The sequence below is a fragment of the Sinocyclocheilus grahami genome, unplaced genomic scaffold (assembly GCF_001515645.1).
Source record: "Sinocyclocheilus grahami isolate Dianchi unplaced genomic scaffold, SAMN03320097.WGS_v1.1 scaffold1215.1, whole genome shotgun sequence".
Classification (NCBI taxonomy): Eukaryota; Metazoa; Chordata; class Actinopteri; order Cypriniformes; family Cyprinidae; genus Sinocyclocheilus; species Sinocyclocheilus grahami.
Window position 1 is genome coordinate 203,523 of NW_015506394.1, and position 26,855 is coordinate 230,377.

Genomic DNA, 26,855 nt, shown 5'->3' on the forward strand with positions numbered 1-26,855 from the left:
GTCTTCCAGTAGACAAAAACTCTATAAAACAGCTTTGAAAGTCTTCCAGTAGACAAAAACTCTATAAAACAGCTTTGAAAGTCTTCCAGTAGACAAAAACTCTATAAAACAGCTTTGAAAGTCTTCCAGTAGACAAAAACTCTATAAAACAGCTTTGAAAGTCTTCCAGTAGACAAAAACTCCTACAGCTTTGAAAGTTTGAAAATGAATTTGAAAGATTATTAGTCCCTCAAAATCTCGTTTTTGTTTTTCGCGTTCACTTCAATATGGCATCTAACCTGGTGAAGGTCTGTTGGACTAAATGTGGTCATTGTCTTAGACAGATTCTAGATTTTTTTTTTTTTTACCAGGAACATGACCGTCAGTCTTAATGGTGTGTTGTTAAATCTTTAAATTGATGTCTAGATTACGATTAGCACATTTGTGGCCAATAAGAAATATATTTTTTGTTTCTGTTGCATCAGTGAATTCTCAGCAGGTAGATCATTGTGCATCAACCCTACAGTCATGTCTTCAGTTTCTACACATATGATGCTATTAGATGTTCCTGTTTCTAAACATTCTTGGCTGCGATGATCATTAGACACATTTGCTACACATAACACTCTTAAAAATAAAGGTGCTTCAAAAGGTTCTTCAAGCGATGCCATAGAAGAACCATTTTTGGTTCCACAAAGAACCATTCAGTCAAAGGTACTTTAAAGAACCATCTCTTTTTTTACCTTTTTATAATCTTTTGTGAAACCGAAAGGTTCTTCAGATGTTAAAGGTTCTTTATGGAACCATTAGACAAAAAGGTTCTTCTATGGCATCGTGAAGCACCTTTATTTTTAAGAGTGAACAACAGCAAAAACTGTAACTGTTAAATACACATAATATATTAATGGTGCAATGTTAAGTGCAACTGAGGTTTGCGGAATGTTCAAGTGGTTTCGTATCCCACAGCTCAGCATTTTATTGTTTTAATGCTGATGCTCTTAGGTAAATCAATATATCAGTCCATGTTAAAGAGCAACGGCCATGTTCCCATGTTCAGTGGATGAACTGTGTGAAGGAGTGAAGCAGGTTTACCACTACTGCATGTCCGAGCAACATCCTGAAAGATAAAATCATTTTATTATACTTTATTAGCATCCCTTCCTATGGGAAAGCCCATAATAATAAAAAAAGGTTTTTGATCTTTAAATTATCAAAACATTTTTGTGATCTCATCTGAAGCAATGATTTAACCTTAAATCTAGTCCTACTGTTTATTTCACTACTTCATTGGAAGCAGTTTTGGACTTTGAAACTGTAACCTGAATACATCTAATTAGCAATCTTTAAATTGAATTATTAAATGTATACTACCATTCAGAAATTTGTATTCGTAAGATTAAAAAAATACAAAGATACATTTGTTTGTCAAATGTATCTTGTGTTCACCAAGGCTGTATTTATTTGATCATAAAAAAAACAGTAATTTTATTAAAATATTACAATTTAAAATAACTGTTATATATTTTAATATTTTAAAGCGTAATTTTATTTTTATTTCAGCATCATTCAGTCACATGGTCCTTCAGAAATCATTCTAAAGTGCTGATTTGCTGCTCAAGAAACATTTATTATTATTATTATTATCAATGTTGAATAATATCTGTTGAACACAGATTCCATATTTTTGTGGAATCTGTTTTTTTTTTTTTAAGGATTCTTTGATGAATAGAAAGTTAAAAAGAACAGCACTTATTCAAAATAGAATTTTTGTAATAATGTAAAAGTCTTTGCTGTCACTTTTGATCAGTTGAATGCATCCTTGCTTAAAAAAAAAGCAATTTTGTTAAATAATCATTTAAAATCATACTGGCTAAACGAAGTGTGTATTAGCATTATATTGGCCACCTTCACCCTAGATATCAACATCAAAAATGAAAACATTATCAGTTTATTTTTATTGCAAACCATGAAAGCTGGGTTTCTTAACAATTAAACAATATGGTTCTGTCGGAAATAATAATGGGATGTAATGATATTACGATGACGTATTTTATAATAATGATGATAAACATCATGACTTAATATATGCTAATAATGAGAAACTTTCTTAATATAATGACATACTAGCTCATAGTAATGACTTAATTACATTTTTTAATCAACTGTGACAGAAACCGGCTTCCATACCAGACACAGTGGACAACTAGGAAGAAGCATTTCTATAACAATAGACTGGATTGGAGTTTGTGTGTGTTCTTTCATCTTTGTGTCCGACAGTAGCGCTGCTCATCCCGTAAATGCCCCACCCTTCCTCTGCACCAGGGCAGCAGACCTCTACCTGTTAGACTGCGGCATCACTGGCCTATCCTTGGCAACTGGTACCGCGGTAACCAGAGTCTCCTCCTCCACTTCCTCCCAGTCCGGACACCAGAATGCATGCAGCGAGGACACACCGCCTCAGCACTTTCGTGAGTGTGCGTGGCCGCGTGCGAATGTGAATTATTGATGAGGACGCAGTCTCAGAAGATCCTGCCGGGCCGTCCTATGAGTGTGTGAGGTTGGAAGGGTGTGAGTGTGTTTATGTCTGTCAGTAGAGATGGGGGAGAAGAGTGCAGTGCACCAGCAAAAACAGCCTCCTTACGATGGACTGTGCAACTACGCCCAAAAAATTACGTCCTGCTTCGGATTGGATGGTAAGCCCAGTTTTGCACATGATGTATGTGCTTATCTCTATAGGAGCCTTGTTTTCTTTGTATTTGCGCTCGGTTTGTGTTCATGTGGCATTGTTTTGCTTTGTAAGGGAGTTGTCTCTGATATGTGCGCTGAAGCTGGACTGGTTTTTCTAAGGAGAAACGGGGCGGTTTGCTGTGCAGCAGAAAGATTTAATGTGCTGTATTTAGTTGGAGCTAATTTGCTGTACGCTCCACTTCACAGAAGAAACTCCTCCATAAAGGGAAGATGGAAGTGAGCGAAGAGAAAAATACATATCTGAAAGATAAAGATTAACGTAGATGTGAGAGCTTGGCGTGCCGTCTAAAACATACATGAGTAGGACATGTTGTCCTGCCCATCCATTGACTTTGGTGCTCTCTGGTGTCAGTGTTGCTTTGCTCAGATACTGAACTGATATCAGTGGATGAATGATTTCAGAGCTCAAGAGCATGTTGAACTCTTCAGTCTATTTGCTGTTCAAGTTCGAGGCATGTTTAAGATGTTAGAGCTCAAGTATCATATGAGTAGAGATTAAGATGATGTAGCATTGTTTGGCATTCGTTGCAATCAAACAAAAACAGCTGGAATTCACTTGCCATTTTTTAGGATTACAGCAAATATTGTGCAGTTTTAGAGTTGGAATACTGCACTGATCAAAATTAGAATGTCTATCTCTCTCTCTCTCTCTCTCTCTATATATATATATATCTATATCGCTCTGTCTGTCTATCTATCTCTTATCAAAAACATTAATGGCATAAATAAAAACACTTACACTGACAAGCTACGCAATATCGTGTTCATAATCGAATGTGACTCATCTGCGATTATGAACGCGATATAGCAGTGATCTATGGCTCTGTGTATTAAATGCCGCTCCATCTGAAAGCACGTGATGGAGATTTACTATTAATCACAGAACTGGCTTTACTGACGAGATGCGCACGACAATCACATGCGATTTATCCTGCAGCCCTAAATTTGTTTGTTGACAAAATAGTACACAAAGTACAAAATAGATGAGGAAAACTAGGATGCCGGGTGTATTCAAAGCGCCGCCATTACTGTTTAGAGTGTGTGCGTGGAGTGGTGCGCTGTGATTGGTTGTTACGGTTTACGGTTGAGCGGATATATCACATTCTGCAGAAAAGGGAGACTGGCATTTGTCGCAGTTTGGAAAAAAAGGGAGAAAACATGACAGAATAACTCGGCAGGTATTAATTAAAAAATAATAAAAAATTGACTTTTCAATACTGACCAGATACAATACTGATTTTGGCAGACACTAAATTTTTTTTTTTAAATGGCCTTTATCGCGTTTTGGATACAAACTCTTCACGATATATATATATATATAATTGTAATGTATTTATATGCAAGATATTTTTATGTTTTATACATACATGATTGATTAACAGAAGTATTCCCATTTGTTGTTTTTTATTTTTCCTTTGAATGTTCACCAAAAACAATATCTATCTATGATATTTATCTATCTATGATATTGTGTTGGGTAAATTGTTTAAAGTGTGCAATTTCAGCTATTTTCATTGTCAGCAATTTAAAATCTTACTGTTATTAAAGGGATTTAGCAATTTTTCTAACCTCTTCCCAAAACACTGGCATGTCAAATCTGATGCCAGCAGTCCAAAATACACAAAATGATAGACAAGCAGAGTTTCTGATTGGCTAAATATGCTCTGTGCGGCTACTGAAAACCCCTATCGGTCAACCACCTTAGTTTGAGGCATTTTAACTTTTAACATTTTAGCATCAGCATTGTCCAATGCATCTGAATGCCATTCTTGAACTAATTTAAATTCACCAAGAGCATTTAAGAGCACACCAAGGCAGTAAAGTTTAATATTCAGTGAGTCCTTCCTTACCTTTTTGCGTTGTATCAAAGTAATTATAGGAACATTTCTGTTCTAAGCACAAATGTTTTCAGTTTATTTGTACATTTATTTTCTCTTTTTCATAAATTTTTTTATTTTTATTTTAAATTTTTTAAATGCTTTTCATGTTGAGGTCAAAGCAGTGCATGAGTCATGTGAAAGGCCTTGAGAGAGATTGGAAGAGAGCTTCATATAACGGAGACAGCAGGACTGTATTATTCATGAAACCCATATCATTCACTCAGAAGCAGAGAAACATCATGAGAAATGCAAGTTCATCCCTTCTTCCATCTCAATCACTCTAAATCCATCTCATTACATCTCTCTTTTCCCCTCCCTTTAAAATCAAATTTTCAGTTGACATGTAAATTATGTTCAACATTTGACAGTTTAAAGATTACATGCATAATACTAATCCTCCTCAGACTGTTATAAAATCTGCAGCATCTGCAAAACCCTTTGAGGCTCTTTTTGAAAACCTAGTGCTACAATGTTATAAGATATTATTAAATATTAGAAAATATTAAATCGTAAATGTCTACACACACAAATATATATCATAAACGTATGTGTCCTTATACAGATTTTTCAGTAAAAGTTGTTGTATTGCAATATGGAGTTACCAACTTCGTCAAGCGTAAACATGATGCAGCAGTTTGGCCAAAAGAAGTTCTTAAAGCAAGATATTTGTACGGTGGCCGAGAGAGCTCAACGCGCTGTGTTTCTTCATTTGCATGTGTTGTGAGGATTTGCAGCTCGTTTCTTCATTTGCATGTGTTGTGAGGATTTGCAGCGCGTTTCTTCATTTGCATGTGTTGTGAGGATTTGCAGCGCGTTTCTTCATTTGCATGTGTTGTGAGGATTTGCAGCGCGTTTCTTCATTTGCATGTGTTGTGAGGATTTGCAGCGCGTGTGTTGTCAAACTGATGAAGATGTTTTCTTAATTTGCTGGTGTTTTTTTCAATTTGCATGTGTTTTCTTAAGTTGCAGCGCGTTGAGCTCTCTCGGCCACCGTATATTTGCCTTTTTGAACAACCTTTCTTAAAATGCTACTTATGTAGGCATTTCTGTAGGTTTTGGAACAAGTCTATGTCTGTTTAATAAGCATAAACTGCTGATCCACAGCCTTTCTCTTTTTTATTTTTATTTTATTTATTTAGTTGACAGAGACATTGTACATTAATAAAACATTCCTGTAAATGTAGTCCCTGGACAAGATGTTACAAGTCACCCTAAAAGAAAATTTAATTAAAAATGCATACTAGAAAATTTAATAATTACATAGTACAAATCATACAGTAGTCTATTAAAAACAATATGATCAAATAAAGACAATGCAAACAAGATACAAACAATAATAAGATAGCTAGCAAATATAAAAGTCTAATGCATCTGAGTGCAGAAAGACCCTCCGCGGGGCCTGTCAGAGCACCACACGTCTGTTCTTAAATCTGATTCTTCGCCATGTAATTTCATAAAGGCTGTGGGTTGGTGCTTTTCTCCAGGATTTATCAGCATTTGGTGTATTATCTCGGTCAGTCAATGACAGTGACTTAAAGTACTACATGGACAGTGTTTTTTTTCTAAACAATGTTTAAATTACAATGATTAATATGAGTGTTATTTATCAGTTTTTTTTATCAGATCTTGTTTGCATGTGAATTATGTGCATTTTGTATTATTAAATATTATATTATAATTGATTTACTTTATTTTATCAATTTTATTTTCAATAAATAATTATAAAATTATTTTAGAATTATATATTTATATTTTATTTTTTATTTTAATTATATTACAATTATATTTTTATTCATTTCATAATGTCGATCTAGTAAAATTTATATTTATATGTATATACTTTCATATTTTTAATTCTGTCATTTATTTATTTATTTGTATTTTACATTGGCTGGATGCAATCACTACTTGCCACAAATTGGTATTCTGCCCAGAAAGTTGGCAGTAAGGTTTAAAACCCATAATGAAGGTCCACCAGGCAGCAAACACAACAGGACATTTAGCTGTACTTTCAATATTAAATGAAGGTCAAAAATAAATGAAAAGCTGATTGCAATGACTGTGTAACAGAAGAGACATACTGTATGTTTAAGAGGCAATCCCCAGTAGCATAAACTGGCTTTTTTCCAGAGAGTCGAGTCCCTGTGCTAATTTATGACCATATGTTCTCACCTAAGTTCTCCAGGGGCGAAGGAACAACTGGTGAGGTGTGGGTGGGATTCGTGAATTTGCAATGGTTGTTGCATCTCTAATCTCATTTAAGACTTGCAAGACATTATTTGGGCTATACAGTAGTTTAAAGTATGGGAAAAAATGTACATTCCGATTATTGCTGCAATATAGTCTCTTAATTGTTGTTACATCTGATTGTTTCATTCTGATGGCTTTTCTTTGGAAACTAGATTTTCTAAATTGGAAAATCCTGTGATTTAAAGATTTAATTTAAGCATTATTACTGATCTACTTCTATCAGAATCGGTACAGATGTGTTTCCAGCTAATCTTGTGCATTACATTTCAGTTGTACACTCTTAAAATAAAGGTGTTTTCGAAGCAGTGCCATAGAAGTTCCCCGATTAACTTTTCAGTGAATGGTTTTTTAAAGGACTTTTTTTTTCCCTTCATGTGAAGAACATTTTAATATTCTAAAGAACTTTTTCCACCATAAAGAACCTTTGGTACAATGGAAGGGTGCTGTGGATATTAAATGTTCTTCATTGAACCATAAATGCCAATAGAGAACCTTTATGTTTAAGAGTGTATTAATAGAAAACAGCCTGTGCTTGGGAACTGATTCTTGATTTGGATATGGAGCACAGTATTTTTAGTTATGTCGGTAAACTTCTCTCACCAAGGAGCTTGTACCATTGCAGATACTATGGTGGCATTGCTTGGCCCTGTCCGAGGGATAATCACAGAGTTAGACGTCAGGGTTAATCCGCTTACGAGAAGGCAGGAGCTATTCGAGCCACTTCTTACTCTCCACTCTGGCATGGGGTTCACCTGTGGTCTTCACCTGAAGCAGAGGTAAGACGTATCATTTTCAGGTGAGGAGCATTAAATCTGGAAATCGCTTAATCGGGACGAGCGAGCATTTGGTTGAAGATTTAAGATTTGTTAATCTGAAGATCAGAGGTCTTTTGGTTGGAGTTTGGCCCTCTCTGCAGACTCACCTGCTTGTATGTGACCTCTGACCGCTGGGTCAAAGGGCATTCTGGGAGATCAGTGATCATCATTTAGCCTGGATATTGAGTCTAGTGTGGAGAAGACAAATTCCTAAAGCATTTTTGTCTAGTTTTGAGGACTAATTGAGAATTCTGAGGTCCCGCCGCCATGCCTTCCCTTCCCACTCTGAACAGCCTGGGGAAACTCTGCGGATCTGGACGCAGTCAGCAAGTGGATCGCACCCGGATCAAACGCACAAACTCCGTCAAACGTATATCTGTCATAGAGGACGGACGTGTGGCAGAAGTGCTGTACCTCGTCCCTAAAGAGTCTGTGATGCAACAGCTGCCGTTCATCAACCCTGAAGACTATTACCTGACTGAGAGCCTATCACCTGGTATGAACAGTTATGGAATAGCTGAATGTAATTTAAATTTGTTTTGCACCAGAAATCAGTCAAATTTAGTCCAATGATCAACTGCACAATGGTAATTGTCCAGTTTAATGGTACATTTATAAGAAACTTAGTGTGTCCTAGTTATGTTGCGTCTTTGCCTCCAACATGATTTCATTAGTATTCATATATTTGCATGTAAAGTGTATTTCTAGCACAAATACATTGGTATGCACACATTAATCTTTTTATCTTATTAGCGTAGGGGTGAGCGATATGACCAAAATCTTATATCACAATATAATTCTTTTTGCTTTAAGTTCTTTATGATATAAAATGTTTTGTTACCATACAAATTTCATAATTCTTGTCACCAGTGTCAATATCACAAACAACTAACTAGCCTAAATAAAAAAAATTTAATTAAAAAAAAACTCAAGCTCACTGAAGACAAGTAAACTGTCAGCGAATAAATAAGTATAAGAAACTAATTACAAGCAATAGGACAAACAAATACAATAGAACAAACAAATAAGAAATGCATACATTGTATAATGAATAAAAACGCTGCATATTCTTCACTTTGTAAATCAAATATATATTTATTATTAAAGTTACAAAAGTGATTTTGTCAAGAGCAGTGAGAGATTTTCTCTCTTTGGTTGTTTGATTAACATGAATGACTATTAGAAGGAATATTAGACTGCTGTCACTTTAAGAACTGCCCAGATCCAAAATACTGTTACACACATGTGTTTTTTTCTCAGTTGTTTCCTTTCACATGAGACCTAAGTTACTGTATTTACAAGGATACTTGTAAAAACGGGCATTTTGACATATACAAGTGTGTACTTAATCGTTCAAAGCCTATATAGCGGCAAAAATAAATCTGTTTAAAGTGCCCCTATTATGCCATTTTTACAGTTCCTAATATTGTTTTGGGAGTCTCCTAAAATAGGATTACATGCATGCAAGGTCAAAAAACGCTTTAATTTTCTCAAAATATGCATTTAATATCACCTCATTTTCCAGCGATTCTCAAACAATTCGTTCGAAGCAGTTCAAAGATTCAGTCTCTCTAAACCCCTCCTTTCCGTGAGCCTGCACTGCTCTGATTAGTCAGATGGCCTAGTCTGTTGTGATTGGTCTACGGCGTACAGTGCGTGTCAGAAACGATACACCTATTTCAACAGTTCTGTATTTTGAACGCTCTATAGAAAGTATAAACATTTATTATTTATCATACTTACAGGTTGTGATTCAGTGGAGCAGCTGGTCCAAATAAACAGGATACTGATCCATCTTTCCGCGTTGAACTCCCCGAGATTAGAGAAGCAGTCGTCAGTAGAATGATGTGTTTGTGGACGGGGTCAAGTTGTAGAACAACATGTAGAACATAACATTCACATACAGCTACATTGCACACTGCATGAAAGGCAATATTGGAAATGGCATAACAGGGGCACTTTAATATGTGCTCTGAATATTCTGAAATGAGTTTTCTTTCACTGCTGATTGCATTTCAACAGCATAAAATCACTTGTTATAAAACCGCAATAAGTTTTCGTGACCACATACAGCAACATCACGAGTAACCGCAATAGAGAAGATAGTCAAAAATCTCTACATATATATATATATATATATAAAGAGGGCCACCAACTTTTACAATTTCTGTCTGGATTTTCTCATAAAAAGGTCTTGACTCTGACAGAATTGTAAAAGTTGTGCAAATGTGAAAGGCTATACATTTTGGATACTGTCAATACAATACATACGGACATTGTATTTGTCAGTGTCTTTCCGAATGTTCAAAAATGGACAATGAACAAATTGCATATGCATACAAATAAGATCATCCTGTCCAAACAGATGTTTAATGGCTGCTCAACCCTTTTTCCGTTCAGTAGAAATGCTTCACTTATGTTAGTGGTGCACTGTGCTTTGAGTTTCAACTGGTTTTAGTGTGCTAAAGCAGATTATGAAAGTGAATGTCTCGATTGCTAAAAAGGGATTGCATGCTGTTAATGGGATGAAAGTAATTAATTATGCTAATCAAGAGGTAGTTCCCATCTTTAATGCCAGGAAACATCTTGACGCATACAACTTTTCTGGGTGTGTGTATGAAGGGGAAAGAGCATTATGCAATGTATTAATCACTATTCACGGATGTCAAAAATGATGGTTACTGCTGTTGAAAATGAGTTTAAGTTTTATGTAACTGTAAACTTCTTCAAGCATGCTTGAGGCAACCAAAAAGGCTTTAATATTACAAGAGAACCATCAGTCAAATCCAGCATGTCAGATTTCCTCAGTCTTTGGATTTATTGGGATTTGCTGTTGTTTTGGTAAAGATTTACACATACTGATCAGTGGCCTGTGGAAACAGAACTTAATTTTGATTTTCTTAAGGAAGAAATGTTTACTTATTCTGCTGTTCAAACTTTGGGGGTCCATACAATTTTTTATGTTTATTTTTATTATTAAAAAAAAGAATACTGTTATTCAGCAGGGATGCATTAAATTGGTCAAAAGTAGCAGTAATGACATTTATAATGGTGCAAAAAAAATTATATTTTAAATAAATACAGTTCTTTAGATTTTTAATTCAGCAGAGAATCCTGAATAAAAGTCAAAGTAAAAACATGTATCCGTTTCCACAAGACTGGAGTAGTGATGCTGAAAATACAGCTTTGCATCAGGAATAAATTACATTTTATTATCAAATATATTCTAACAGAAAACCATCACTTCATATGGTAATAATACAACTGTAAATATTACAGTTTTACTGTATTTTTGATCAAATAAATGCAGCTTTGAAAAGCATAAAACTTCTTTCAAAAACATTGTTTGGGGTCTTACCGACCCCAAACATTTGAACTGTCTGTTCCCACTGTCATTGTGTTTCTTGTAGATAATGGAGACAATGAAACAACAACAGTCGCTTAGTTAAACCTACATTTCTTTTTTTTTACATTTTAAGTCAAGTTAAAAGTAGTCGAAAAGCATCAATTGCGACCTTTCTTTCATTGCATTGCACTCATCCTGTGCAAAAGGCCTGTAACTACATATTTGTCGATTTATTTTCAAATTGCATTTTCCTCAGCCTTGCTTTCCAGAATCTACTGTATAGATCTGTTTGGCCCAATGAGAGGAGTGTGCTTCCTGACATACAGTGGAGAACTAAGAGCTTTTACAGGGTCATCTGAGAAGGGCAGAGACACACTGTAAGTGTGGAGTCTTGCAGCGGTGTTGTTAATGGGATGACAAATCAATGAAAATGCTCTTATGTAAATAACAGTGAGCCATAATTATTTAATAGCGCAGTGCTTTTGCATAGTCATTTGAACAAATTGCTGTGAGTTTGATGCATGTGAAACAATTGTAGATCTAAATTGGATGCAGAACTGCATGTTGTCTTGTTAGTGTACCAAAACAAATGTTTCCAAATTTTTTCACGAGAAATAATGTGTTGGCTGTGCACTAAACCAGTCTATGATGAGGTAAAATATGTTTTTAATTACAGAAAGGCGTCCATTGATGCTTAATGCGAGTGTTCTGAGGTCAAGCAGCCTTCTCAGGTTGATGATCCTCAAGTTCCCTCTGATCTAGTCTCACCAACAGATCACCTATTCGCTCACCACATGATGCAAATCGCACAGAAAAAGCTGTCTGAAATCTCCAGATTCATTCTGATTGCCTTTGGGGATGTACTGGTAAACCTGGAAGATAAGCTGTGTTTACATTGAATACGCACTTTTGAAGAAGAAATAATGATTACATTTGCTAAACATTTTCCAGGGTAGTGATGTTAAATCTTTGACTTTATTGTTTTTTGGCACTTACAAGCAAGTTCACAATCAGAAAAGTGCATTCTGCTTTGCTTTTGGTTTATGCTTGTGAAATCATCGTATTCATTTTAACAAACAAAAATTATTAACCCTAGAGTCTACAGACTACAATATGTACAATTTATATGTTACTTGCAGAATGTTTTGTTTCATCATGAGTTGTTTCTGCTAATGTAGAGCGTCACTCAGACAGCTGTTGTACTGTGATGAGGCTAATAGGATCACAGGGATATTCATGGTGGATTAAATCCAGATCATGTCATGTCTGCTCTCATAATCCAGACAAGCCTGTGTGATCTGTAAGGATTCGTCAGGTGAAGACGGCACGGCCGGTCTGTCTCCGCACAGTCGCTGACTTGGCTGTTTAGTTATTCTGACTGCATATGTTGGGCAAATGATTTTTGAAGTGAAGAATATTTGTATTTGTATTTTTTTTATGTATTTTAATATTTTTATTTCAATTTTCAAATATTTATTTAGTGCTATTTATATATTTTATTTCTATTGATATATTTTAGGCCTGTTCTGTGCTTTAGATGTTTATTTTATTTTATTTGCTTTTCATAGAGTTTAGGGCTGTTTTTGTGGTTTATCTTATATATCAGTCAGGGTATGACATTTTGTGTGTAGTAGTTTAGAAAAAAGTACATTTAACATTTAAAAATGAACATTTAAAGGTGACGAGTGTAATTTTATTCAGTTATATATTTTATTTTATTGTGTGTGTGTGCGACGTTTTCCTCTTTTATTCATCCTTATTCGATTTTTTTGCGCTGCTATTTGGATGCTGCACTCCACCTCTGCTGATTATTGATTCATCTGCACTTATCACTGATGGTCATGGTCAAGAAGAAAGGTAATTGAGTGTGTGTGTTTTGGCGAGAGTTACTGACCATCTTTAAATCTCAATGTGGTCACAATGCACACTTTTAAGAGTAAATAGTCACTTCTATACATTTTAAGAGGTTTATCAGTATTGAATATTGAGGATCACATGCTGTTCTTCATCTGCAGAGAAGCTGGATTGATCCCACCTCTTATTTAAGGTGATTGTGATGCTGTATTGGCTCAACACATGTTGATGATCTTAGTTTATGTCCAGGTTGCACCGTGTGCTATCTGAATCACAGGAACTGTTATATAAGAGAAAGAGTCGTACCTGTCAGGTCTGCAGGTTATTGGATCAGAGCTGTCGGTCAGTTATTTGTGGGATTGTTTAATCTGAGTTTGCGGCACATCTCCGTTGTTTCGGCAGTGTTGCAGTTTTAAATGGGATGCAGAAGTGTGAGGTAGACACGCGCAGACCGCAGCCGTCGCCATAGCAACGCTCACAGGAAGGTAGAGGCCATTGTTGTGTCTCGCCTGCAGTGGCCTCTTTTGCTTTTAGGGTGTCTCTTTAAAGTCGTCTCATCCCTGCTGCAGTTCATCTGCAGAGACGTAGTGTTTAGGTTCATTTCCAGCACTGACTAATGAATATAAATGGAACATTCATATTCTTGTTTTAATACTGTAGAGGGAAGACTGCAAGTGTAAAATGTATATTTGTATGCATCCACACTCTCAGGAAAAAAAAGGTATACAAAAGCTGTCACTGGGCCGCTACCTTTTCAAAAGGTATACTTTTGTACATTTTAGGTATTACGATGTACACTTTGGATACTAATATGAACCTTTAAGGTACCAACATGGACTCTTTAGGTACAAAGTTGTGCCTTTTGAAAAGGTACCACCCCAGTGACAACTTTTGTACCTTTTTTTTCTGAGAGTTCACATGCAGGTACACTTGATTTTAAAATATACCAAGTTAATTATTTTAAGATTTGACCTTGTAGATTTATATCCTTATAGACTTTTGTTATTGATTTATTTGAGAATATATTTAGCTCTTTCCTTTTAAATAATTAAAATCAGACGTAATTTGATAATATGTAATATTGTGATACTACAGTATTGGGTTGTTGGCATAAAAATGTCTAAAAAGTGCCAAGGATTTCTATTTTTATACATAAAGGGACAAGCAAACACTGCTGAAATTGTCATATAAAATATTTTTTATAATAAAATACTTTTTTTTAAAATTTTGTTTTTATTTTTATTTTGCACTTGGTGCCCATGGTGGCATTTAATTTGGTTAGTTTCTACCAAGTTTGATGCACAACAAACAAAACATCTCCACTCTTATATAGCCTAATCAGCAGTAATTATAATAAGCATAATTATAAGCAGTCATTATTATATATATTTTTTTGTTTTTTGAAGGATGTATTAAATTGATCAAAAAATTACAGTAAAGACATTTATAATGTATAATGTAAAATATTTCTCTTTTAAATAAATGCGGTTCTTTCAACATTGCTAATCATCAGATCAGCAAATTAGAATGATTTATTGAGGATGATGTGACACTGAAGACTGGAGTAATAATGCTGAAAATTCAGCTTACAGGATCAAATCAGATTTTAAATTATATTTAAATAGAAATAAGCTATTTCTCAGTACTGCTGTTTTTTATAGTATTTTGAAAGTTGTTGAATGATACAATGAAAAACTAGAACGTACAGTATACACGTTTTATGTACATTTTAACCTAAAATCTTTATATTAACAAAAACTGTAATAAGTATATTTTATTAACTTGTTTTTTTTTTAAATTCATTTATGGACTACCGAAATCATTGTGTAGTGCTAATTTCATATCATAAGGCTCATATGACTTTGAAATATACATATTTTTAACATAACATTTTTCCGGGGGTTTTTTTGTTTTTTTTTTAAGTGAAAGTGATGTGACATGTGGCCAAGTATGGTGACCCATACTCTGAATTAGTGCTCTGCATTTACCCATCCAAAGTGCACACACACAGCAGTGAACACACACACACTGTGAACACACACCCGGAGCAGTGGGAAGCCATTTTTTTTATATATATATATATAAAAAATTTATTATATATATTTTTTTTACAGTCACAGGGCTAAATACTTTCTTTCTGTCACACTGAAGGTGTTTTTGGGGAACACTTTTAAAAGTAGTGTATCGCTTAATTGCTTTACTTAAAAAGTAACATATTACATATATAGTCATTTTTAGCACTAAAAAAGCAGCCTGATTTGTTGTCGTTTGTTGGTTTTGTTGTGCTTTTTAGCTTCAGCTAGACAGAAAGATCTCAGATATACAGTATGTTGAATATTTAATACCTCACCCAGCCCTTTTTTCCTCACACAGGACTGAGTTCATGTCATTCTCTGACCTCTGACCTCACTGGCCTCTAAATAAATCACAGACAGAGACAAAATGACACTGACTGAGGAAAATATAGAAAGAGTGACTCAGCAGGCCTATTTTTGAACTAGGGATTTAACAGTTCTTAAATGATAAATGTGCAAGGTGAGAATGAGAATGAGATCTGAAACTCTTTTGTGCCAACCTTTGATCAGACTACACAGAAACTGGAGTTGAATTTGAACATGACCTGTAGTAATCTGAGCAAATAATCAGTGTAAGAGCTAATCATCTACTTTGTGTTCAACACCCTCAGGGATTATGCCATCCTTACTGTAAATCTGTGTAATAATAATCAGCTTATCTAATCATCTAATCACTTCAGAGCAGCATACAGACGACTAGATCATTATTTTCTGTGTTTGTAGGCACACAACCTGCTTTACTTCCATAATATGACAAATTATGTACAATAAGACCCATGTGTATTAAAGGAATAGTTTACCCAAAATGAAAATTTGCTTAAAATTGACTCACCTTTAGACCATTCAAGATGTCGATGTGTTTGTTTTTATAATCAGAACAGATTTGGAGAAATTTAGCGTTACAACACTAATGGATCACTCCAATGGATCCTCTGCAGTGAATGGGTGCCGTCAGAATGAGAGTCCAAACAGCTGATAAAAACATTACAATAATCCATAAGTAATCCATACAACTCCAGTCCGTCAGTTAACATCTTGTGAAGGGAAAAGCTGCATGTTTGTAAGAACAAATACATCATTAAGGCATTTTAACTTTACACAGTCTCTTCTGGCAAAAATGCAAGTTCATAATCCATAACATTGCTTTCTCCAGTGAAAAAGTCCATCCCCTGTTATTCTCTAACACCAAAATATTTGTTTAGAACAGTTTTGGACTGTTTTCAATTGTAAATGGTGCTTGATCTTTGTATATATTTTTTTCTCCTTATTCAGAAGATACTTTTTCATTGGAGAAAGCATAATTATGGAGAGGGGAGGAAATTCAAAATGTATCTTTTCTTTTTTTTTCTTCACAATATGTTAATTAATGGACTGGAGTGGTGTGGATTACTTGAGGATTATTATGATGTTTTTATCAGCTGTTTGGACTCTCATTCTGACGGCACCCATTCACTGCAGAGGTGAGAAAGTGATGTAATACTCTATTTCTGTTCAAATCTGTTCAAATGATGAAACAAACTCATCTTCATCTTGGATGGCCTGAGAATGAGTAAACTTTCAGAAAATGTTCATTTTGGGGTGAACTATTCCTTTAAGAAAGTGTTTTTTGAAGAACAAAAGACATATTTAAACATTTCAAATATTTTTTAATGTATGAACATATTTCAGTTTTCCAATTGCATGTCTATTTTTAAGAGTTTATTTAGAAAATGTTTACATCATTCTTAAATTTCTTAAACACATGCAAATGCATGTAATTTTAAAGTTAAATCTAAAACTATGAGCTCAAAATGAAATGAATAAAAGTTTCAAATCTGAATCTTGGAGTTAATGAATTATTTTGTGTCTGGGTCGTCCAGAGATGAAAGTCAGCTTGTAGGAAATGTGTCTGTCTGTGAGACCATTTCTTATTCATTTATTCATCAGATCAAATGATTCAGTGATGATTTCCACATTTTCAAAGGACATGCTGTCATATTGTTTATTCCCTAGTAGACTGATATTGTTGTGCGTTTTTTGGTTTAGGTTAACTTGGGGATGCTGGGATGAGTCTTTTTTTGCTCTTAGACCCTTTTACTTGTGTTAAAGTTGCATTAAATACCCTTTTCCATAGTAAATAGCATGTTATTCAATTATAGTATTAAAATAATACATGTAATTTGCATATTTATAATTCATATTTCTCTCACATGATCTGTGAAACTACCATGGGTTTGAGTTGTCCTCATACAGCCCCACAGAAGTTTATCAATGCATAAACTAATTTTATCGGAGCGGATGGTGTAGAAGGCTATAAGAAACAGTGGAGTCAGTTACATAACAGCACTGCAGATCTCTCCTGCATACTACAGTACGTACACATTGTACACGTCTATTATACTTCCACTCGCTTGTTCTCTCTGTAAATCTCACACGCTGCAATAGTCACGGCCTCGAGTCCCCCACAGGGACCCAGAATGAGGTGCGGAAAGCCATGAAAGATGGTTACCCGTCAGTATTGTTTTTGTGTTAGTGTTCTGGAAAACCAGACTCCAAACAGAAAGTGGCCAAAGGAGCTCTTAAGAGCTTAAAATGAAACACAATGAGCTCTAAATATGTTTCAGATTCCCTGTTGGTTCAGATTAGACATTTCAAGGTTCTTTTCTGACTATTATGTTTTCTCAAGATCATGGTCTGGCCATTGTCCTCCACTGAGGTTTGTTTTTACAGTTGCTATTTCTAGTGCGCCAATTATGCTGCATTATCCTGTTACAAGAACATAAATGCATGATAAAGAAAGCATTATATCCTTTGCAAAATCAAGGTTTACCCCCAAGTTTTTGTCATAATTTGTTCACCGGCTGTTGTTCCAAGTCTTTGTGACTTTTTTTTACAAAATATTTTTGAAAAATGAGTTCGGACTGGGGTTATATTGAGCTCCAACATGACTGGGCTATATAGCTAAAATAAATAAACAAATATAGAGAGAGAGATGCAGTGGGCATCATTAAGATATATCTCTATATTTATGTACTTTGATCTTTGTGCACTGAACCAGCTTAAAAGCGTGCTTTTTATTAATTTATAGAAACCATAATTTTGGCTAAACAGCAATTGCATTCAAAAGTTTTCATGTAAGAAATAAAATACTCTGTATGCTTTGAATATGTTACCTATATTTTGGTTAAAATATTCAGGGCATATTTTTCAAATTTCAGTATATAGTTCAGTACTGTATATCAGTATACAGTAATAAACAGCAGTATTTACTTACATATATTTTAATTAAACATTTTATTGCAACAAAAAATGCCACACGGGAACTTAAGTAAACAATTTTGATCAATACTGAACACTATTCAAATTCACATTTATTTCCTCTGCCATTTTGGCTACTGAAGTTTAAATCAGAGATGCAAATAAAGTGAGACTAGTCACTGGATATCGGTAGGGACATGTCCCTAGCATCCCTACTAAATTCTACACCCTTGTAACATTTTGATCATAATTCATAAAAAGCATGCATTTGTTTGTGTTTTGCTTTAGTATGTGGATGCGATCTGGCTCAGGGAGGATTCTTCATGAAGAATGGAGAATATCTGTGCACTCTGGACTACCAGCGCATCCACAGCACCCGCTGTAACATCTGTGGAGAGTTTGTGGAAGGGGAGGTGGTGACTGCGCTTGGCAAGACCTACCACCCAACATGCTTTGTGTGCACAATCTGCAAGTAAGAGCCTATGGACACTCTCACACACACACACACACACACACCATTCTTCAAGTAAGAGCCTATGGACACACAAAACACACACACACCAATCTTCAAGTAAGAGCCTATGGACACTCACACATACACCCACACACACACCAATCTTCAAGTAAGAGCCTATGGACACTCAAGCAAACACACACACACACCAGTCTTCAAGTGAGAGCCTATGGACACACACACACACACCATTCTTCAAGTAAGAGCCTATGGACACTCACACACACACACATACATACACACACATACACACACACACACACACACACATACACACACACACACACACCAATCTTCAAGTAAGAGCCTATGGACACTCTCTCTCACACACACACACACAGACGCACACCAATCTTCAAGTAAGAGAATATAGACACTTTCTCACACACACACACTCTCATATACACACACACACACACACACACACACCAATCTTCAAGTAAGAGCCTATGGACATTCTCACACACACACACCAATCTTCAAGTAAGAGCCTATGGACACACACACACAGGACATTATACAGTCATTGTCATTGTGGTTTATGGTAAGTCCAACACTGAGAGGAGTTTTAACAGGGATCGTATATTTTCTGACCTGCAGGAGACCATTTCCTGCTGGAGACAGAGTTACTTTCAATGGCAAGGACTGTCTGTGTCAGTACTGCTCAGAGCCCATGTCTCCAGGACCCACCAAAGATGTTGTGGGACCCAGCAGTGAGTGCAGGAACCGCACATCTAAACCTTCATACGAGTTACTGTCTCACAACCGCTCAAGTTCAAATTGCCAGGGTCATATTTCAACCCAAAATCTAGATAAAATAACTAGTTTTATTCATGACAATTAAAAGCATTTCCAACCAGATTAATAAAAAGCTAATTCCCATTAGTAAAATATGTAAATAAGTATTTATACATTTGCTATGCTACCTTTATTTTTGCACCTTTTTTGACTTTTTGAATACCTTGCATTTACTATATATTTATATTGAATATAATTATTTGAAATTGTATATATATTTTACATTTTTTAATTATTTTTAATATATATATATATATATATATATATATATGTGTGTGTGTGTGTGTGTGTTTGTGCGTGTATTTTATATAATTATATAATCATATATGCTGCATTTATTTGATCAAAAAGACAGTAAATCAGTAAGAAATTAAACACATTTCCAGCCAAATCAACAAAAAGATAATTTCCATTAGTGAAATGTGAGAATGTTATATTATTTAAAATGTACATTTTTTTACACATCATTTGTTATGCTACCTTGAATTGTTGCATTATTTATGAATTCATTAGCTCCAACATTTAGAGATATTTAAAGGGTTAGTTCACCCAAAAATGAAAATTAGCCCATTTTCATTTTTGGGTGAACTAACCCTTTAAGTTGAAATACTGTTACCATAAATCACCATCACCAAAAATCTAAAGTAAAGTATATGAAATCATAAAATAAAATATCACAATGCAAAAAAGGCTAATTTTTATACAGAGTGTAACTCCTTGTTTAATTCCTTATTCTATCTTTTTTTATTTTTTTTTATTTATTTTTTTTATTTAGGCAAATCTTACTCAATTTAAAACCAAAAGTGTCTAGCCAGAAGGGATAAAGAAGTTGTTTCCACATTTCATCATACTAACATTTATAATTATTTAATTTTGATGCATAAACTTTATAAATCAGATTAATCACAACTTCCTTAAAGTTCACCCAAAAATGAAAATTTGATGTTTATCTGCTTACCCCAAGGGCATCCAAGATGTAGGTGACTTTGTTTCTTCAGTAGAACACAAATGGAGATTTTTAACTCAAACCGTTGCAGTCTGTCAGTCGTATAATGTCAGTGGATGGGAATCACGGCTTTGAGAGTCATAAAACATACATAAACAAAACCAAACTAAACCCTGTGTCTCGTGACGATACATTGATGTGTAAAGACACAAAACGATCGGTCTGTGCAAGAAACTGAACAGTATTTATATTGTTTTTTACCTCTGAGTTTCCCCACAATGTTTGAACTGTCCTGAGCGCGTTCGCGTCTTCTTCAGCCTGCGTGTGAGGCGCCACCTTCTTCTTCTTAACAGTATAAAAACTATCCCTTTAATGCATATTTAAACTTATTAAAGAAATAAAACATACCGTCAGCGTACATTAACTATAGTAAAAGTATCCACACAGTAGCTTAATGGGAAAGAAAGTGATTGTATAAAATCCTGTAAAGCCACTTAGAGATCCTCTGGCATGGATATACATGTGAAACGGTAAATTATTCAGACCCTCCATCTCCCTTTGTTCCCTTTTCCGTGCGTTTGGGGGCTTTTTGGCCAGGATCCACCTACTATAATAAATAAATAATATTAATTTCCACTTAAGCCTTTAAGCTCGACTACTAAAGCCATTGATCTTCTTTCATCTACAATGTATAAAGTAAAATGTTAAGAAAAAAACACCAGGCAAATATCACTAATGGAGTTAATGCAGCAATGTTGTTGATACAGGCCACTGTGTGAGTCAATAGTGTCCTGATGTAATAGATCAAGACCCTTGCTAGATCCCAAAGTTGTGTTCATAAAATACTGATTCATGACATAGTGATCAAGTCTAAAAAATGGTTTGCATGTCTTTGCACAAAAATAATGGCCCAACCTGAGTTGTTTGTATGAAACATCAGAATTCAAAGATGTTTTTTAACAGGAAAAAGCATCAGTCGAGTTAGTCTGAGTGTCAGATGAGTTTTTCTTGTGTGTGTGTGTTTCAGGTTGTGCGGGCTGTGGCAGAGATATTAAGAACGGTCAGGCTCTGTTGGCTCTAGAGAGTCAGTGGCATTTGGGCTGTTTTAAATGTAAGGCCTGTGCCAAAGTATTGACTGGAGAATACATCAGCAAGTAAGACACATTTATACACAAAATCCATCAATTTCATCCAAAATGATGGATGACGGTTATGCATTGGTTTGTTTTCTGTATGTGTGCAGAGATGGTGCCCCCTACTGTGAGCGCGATTATCAGGTCTTGTTTGGAGTGCAGTGTGAAGCATGTCAGCAGTTCATCACCGGGAAAGTCCTGGAGGTACAGAAACACACACACACACACACACACACACACACAGGTCTGAACTGATAACAAACTGACACCTTGAAATACTTTTTTTGTGGCTTTTAGTTTTTTTCTTTGAGCAGTGTTGTTATTGTTAACTAAAGCTATTAAAATAGTTTTTTATAAGTGAAATAAAATAATATTTGAAATGATATTAAATGAAAAACTTGGCAGCTAAAACTAAAACTGGAAATGCACATTGCAAATATAAAAATAAAAACAAATTCAATAATGATAAGTGTTATAATATTATATAAATAATACTAAAATAACACTGGCTTTGAGGTCATCTACAGTGTAAAAAAAAATCAGTTTTTGAAGTTGTAAATGAAACATTACTGGAGTATGTATTACCAAAAAAAAAACACTATTTAGGGCTTTCTTCAAAATGTCATGTTTAATTCAATGTGTTACTTGCTGTTTCTTTGTGAAATGTACTAGCCATTTATGAGTGAAAATATTGTATACACCTTTTTTTTCAGTGAACATAATGCACAGATATACACACATTTAAAACAAACAGTTTCTATCAGTTTCTTTTTCTAGAAAATGCTCTAAAAATATTGGTGCAATTTCTTTGTAGGGACATTAACGGAGGCTTGAGGAAACAAATGCACCACAAAATACACAAAAAAAAAAGAGGAGCAAAAAAAAAAATGCTCCTTCACAATTAAACCAAATCTATTTCGGCTGTCGCAGATAAAGTCGAAAATGAAATGCAAAGTGTCGATTGCAGCATTAAATTGAGATCTGCTCTTGTTGCATCAGTTGTCTTTTAATGCATTGTTGCAGTGTTGAGCGTTATAACCAGTCACGCATGTTTCTGTTGAGTAAATGAATGCAATTTACTGAAATCAGAATGTACGTCTATTAACGTCATGGAAGTTCTTTTCTTAATAGAAAAGTTCATTTCTGACCCTGACCTGCACCCAATCTAACGCATTAACATGAAGCAGAAAGTAGCTTAAAATCTTAAGCGAATAATTTGATAGCCTAACATTTAGACACTTCAGCACCCTGTCAGAATATGTCCAACTTCCTGTTTGAATAGGAAATGTGTCAACACAGGAAAGAAAATTGCATTCATCGAATGAGCCATCAAGTGACAACCCAACACAGTACACTTTATAAAACAAATCTAACATTAGTCAACGAATTAAGGGACGTATAAACGTTCTGGTCAGCACAAACTATGTTTATCTATGTATTTAATGTAGTCCTTATTTTTCTTATCAAGATTTTTCAGAACAGACCTGTGACCCATTTTGGAATCCTAACCCACCGTTAACGAATCGCTGTTTTTAGATGAACAGTATATTTATCACTTGACCGCACAAATCATACTCCTGTATGTCCCACAACAAAACACACTGATTGCGACACAAATCTGCAGCATAAAAACAATTTAAGCACTTCTGATCTCTCGCATATAACCGTCTAGAGTTTCACAACAGGCTCACAGCAGACTCCACAGTATTGCAACAGGAAGTTTCATCCAGTTAATTGAATCTGATTGGCTGTGAGAGAGACAGTTGCTTTTTCTCATCACACTTGTGACTGTTTTCCTGTTTGTTGTAATGGAATGTGTTTGTGCATCGCTGCTCAGGAGTGAAAGGGACTTTGTATAAATTACTTTGAGTAGTTTCACAAGATACCGCACAGGACCTGTAAGTCTCTCTCAAGACTGGTTGTTGTTTATGAATGTAAAAATAAATTACATAATTGTAAACAATGTTAAAATGACTAGTAAATTTAACAAATAATTACAGAAGCAGCATGTGAATTAAACATGAAATAATCCTTGATTGTGCATTAATCATTAAATTGTTAAATTAAGCATTGAATTAAATGTGAAATTTTGAAGAAGAAAACTGTATTTTAGAAGAAAACTGTCCAGTAGTCTTTGTTTTATTTACAACTTCATTTTGAAAACAAAAGGTTTCAGATGATTTCAACTCTTTAAAGAGAGTCTGCGAACACAGAACATTTCTGTATTCTATTTGATAAGCTTGCTGGTTCTGGTCATTTGAATAAAATATGTGTCGTCTCACATGATACACATGCAAAATATCAGCTTCTCTATAACAGTCTGTTTGAGTTCTCTGTAATAGCTGTTATACAGTTTAACTTTGAGCGTGTGTTTCTCCACAGGCAGGGGGCAAGCACTACCACCCCAGCTGTGCTCGCTGTAGCAGGTGTAACCAGATGTTTACTGAAGGAGAGGAGATGTACCTGCAGGGTGAGTCTCACCCTTTACAGATGCCACATATAATATACATTTATTCTGCAGAATGCTTGAACCTTTGTCATTTTACTAAAACAGAATCTCAAAAGACTTTTTTTTTATGATTTAACAGGCCTGGTCAACTATTGTGACCAGCACTATTATGAAGTAATCATGTAAATTCACTGTAAATAATTGTAGAAAGTTTCATCAGAGCTGTGCTTGACATGTGGCTCTGGATTTGACTGGTCCGAGTTTGCTACGGTGGACTGAGCTTTTTTAACACATGAATTTGATCTTTTTGATGTCAATATTTAATTAATGTCAGAGTCATTTAAATTAAGTGTATTTGTTTTGTATTATTATTATTTTTAGCTATTTAATTGCTGGACTATGTTTAATCAAATAAATACATTTTTTATAATTCAAATAATAAACTGACAGTGGTTTGGTTTACAGTGAGGTTTTTGTTGTCTAGTTTCTCTGGATCATTTTAGCTGAGTACATGGATTTTGAAAAATAAATCTTGAATGCCTGGGACTAAAGAGCTATTTTTAATTTAGATGTATGTATTTTCTATTTATTTATATTGTATTGTATTGTCTTATGTATGCTATCTATAGCATGGCGGCAGGCAGCGATACACTGTAGCATTCAAAAGTTTGGGTTTGATTTTTTAAATGTTTTTGAAAGATGTATCTTATGCTATTTTAGGATGCATTTATTTGATCAAAAATGCAGTTAAAACTATAATATTGTGAAGTGTTATTAGAATTTAAAGTGTAAATTAAAGGACACTACGTTTCGACTTAAAAGTCGTAGTTTACTCCAGTGCATTTGAAATGGAAATCTTTTGTGAAATAATACAAATTATATGTCTTTCCTGCCACTTTCGATCAATTTAATGCATCTTTGCTGATTAAAACAATTAATTTCTCACAATATAGGCTAGTTATTTTTTATGACATTTTAGCAGAATGACTGAAGAAACGCCACAAAAAGGTCAGATGCTTTGTCAAAAAGAGACCCAATTGACATGACTTAATTATTTTTTACCATCTGTTTTTACTGTTTATGCAGGATCAACAGTTTGGCATCCAAGCTGTAAACATTCACCCAGAGGCGAGGAGACACAGCGGGTACGGTCCTTTCCATGTCATTCAGTGTTTACATGTGTGTCCTGTGTTTTTGCTCTCTGTACGTTCTTCTCTACTAACACTTTTCTGAAAGTAAACAGATATTATTGTTAGCTGTGAGGTTGTACTTTCTCCTTCTGGCTGTTTTTAGTAGACTTGTCGCTTAAACAATCATTCCGGGGACATCCCTAATAGACTGTGGTTCACAATCTTGTGTGATGTCCAACCAAACCCCTGTGTCTTCCTCCACAGCTATTGCCTGCGTCTCTAGCTCTCCTCAGCAAAACAGAAAGGCAGGTACTGTACTCGCTGTTAGCTGCGCCATGGCATCGCATGACCATGTGCTGGCCCCTGGAGGCGGCAGGCTGCTGTGCTCCTGACTGGCAGCTACTCTGCCGTGCTCAGACCGCCTGCTCTCAGTTTTAGCCATAAACCATCATTAACATCTGGTTTGGTCCATCTCACAGACGCTAGTGCTACGGAACAGAGAGTTTTTGCCCAGTTCCTCTGTTATTGTGCCAAACAGGCCTCAAATCAAGCTAAGCTGCTGTAATCACGCATGGTGCATTTCAGCATTTCAGCATTTCAATATGCTGAGTAATATCAGATGTACTTGCATTTTGATCCTCAAGCATTTCCTGCCATCGGAAACATGAAATTGCCATCGATGAGTCTCATTCATTGTGTGGAAGGCAAATGAATGATTTCTTTTAGGTTTGTTTCCAGGATGCTGTCATTATTTAGTCATAATCCGTCACAATATATCATTGTTTACAGGTTAAAGTTTTCTTACATTTATATTTGAATATGTTATATATATTACAACATGTATATTTTGATGCTAAGAAGGATTTATTTATGTATTTTTTATATATTTTCCTCGCACTCGTTTTAGATTTGTTGTGCATTCTTTGTTGTTTATGATGAGTCTTAGTCTTGATCAGCTGATTGATTTTCTGCAGCATGATTGGCCAGTAGGTCATGAATATTTTAATATGCCATAATGTATCTCTTTACAGCCATGTGCAAGCAGTCACAAAATGTGTTGACGTATAAAAGTTAGACTACATTAGGCTCATGTGATGCACAGTAAAACAACTCTTCTGGTAAAGGCTAATGCAACATTTATCAGGTTTACTGAATAATCACGTCAGTGGTGAACATCCAGTGGTTTAGCGGAAAATGCTAATGCAGATGTTTTTATTTATTGCTTATGTTATTCATAGGTTGTTGGTTCTAAAACTGTGCTTGTTCCACAGCCGACACGCTCGTCGTCCGAGAGTATATGTTCCAGACCTGGTTCAAGCATACCTAGCTCACCGGGTCACACCATATATGTAAGTGTATCGCTTCAGCATAGTGTAAATATATTTCCACAAAAATATTAAGCAGCAGAACTGTTTTCACCATTGATAAAGATTAGAAATGATTCTTGCTCAGCAAATCGGCATATTAGAATGATTTCTGAAAGATCATATGACACTGAAGACTGGAGTAATGATGCTGAAAATTCAGCTTTGGATCACAGAAATAAATTACATTTCACCGAATATTCAAATAGAAAACAGTTATTTTAAATTGTAATAATATTTCACAATATTACCGTTTTTTTGATCAAATAAAAGCACTCTTGGTGACTTCTTTCAAAAAAACATTGGTTACACTTTATTTTAAGGTGTCCTTGTTACA

General features: G+C 35.0%; 1 protein-coding gene across 1 annotated transcript in view; it reads left to right on the forward strand.

The window, feature by feature from the left end:
- The first annotated feature begins 7,939 nt into the window (after positions 1–7,939).
- Positions 7,940–26,855, forward strand: part of LOC107568114 (actin-binding LIM protein 1-like) — a 40,345-nt gene continuing 21,429 nt past the window's right edge. Inside the window, exons 1-9 of the mRNA XM_016253961.1 lie at positions 7,940–8,168; positions 18,446–18,656; positions 19,299–19,411; positions 21,470–21,596; positions 21,686–21,779; positions 23,958–24,045; positions 25,111–25,169; positions 25,419–25,463; positions 26,426–26,503. Coding sequence (XP_016109447.1) covers positions 7,940–8,168; positions 18,446–18,656; positions 19,299–19,411; positions 21,470–21,596; positions 21,686–21,779; positions 23,958–24,045; positions 25,111–25,169; positions 25,419–25,463; positions 26,426–26,503 — 1,044 coding nt within the window. The remainder of the gene's footprint in view (positions 8,169–18,445; positions 18,657–19,298; positions 19,412–21,469; positions 21,597–21,685; positions 21,780–23,957; positions 24,046–25,110; positions 25,170–25,418; positions 25,464–26,425; positions 26,504–26,855) is intronic.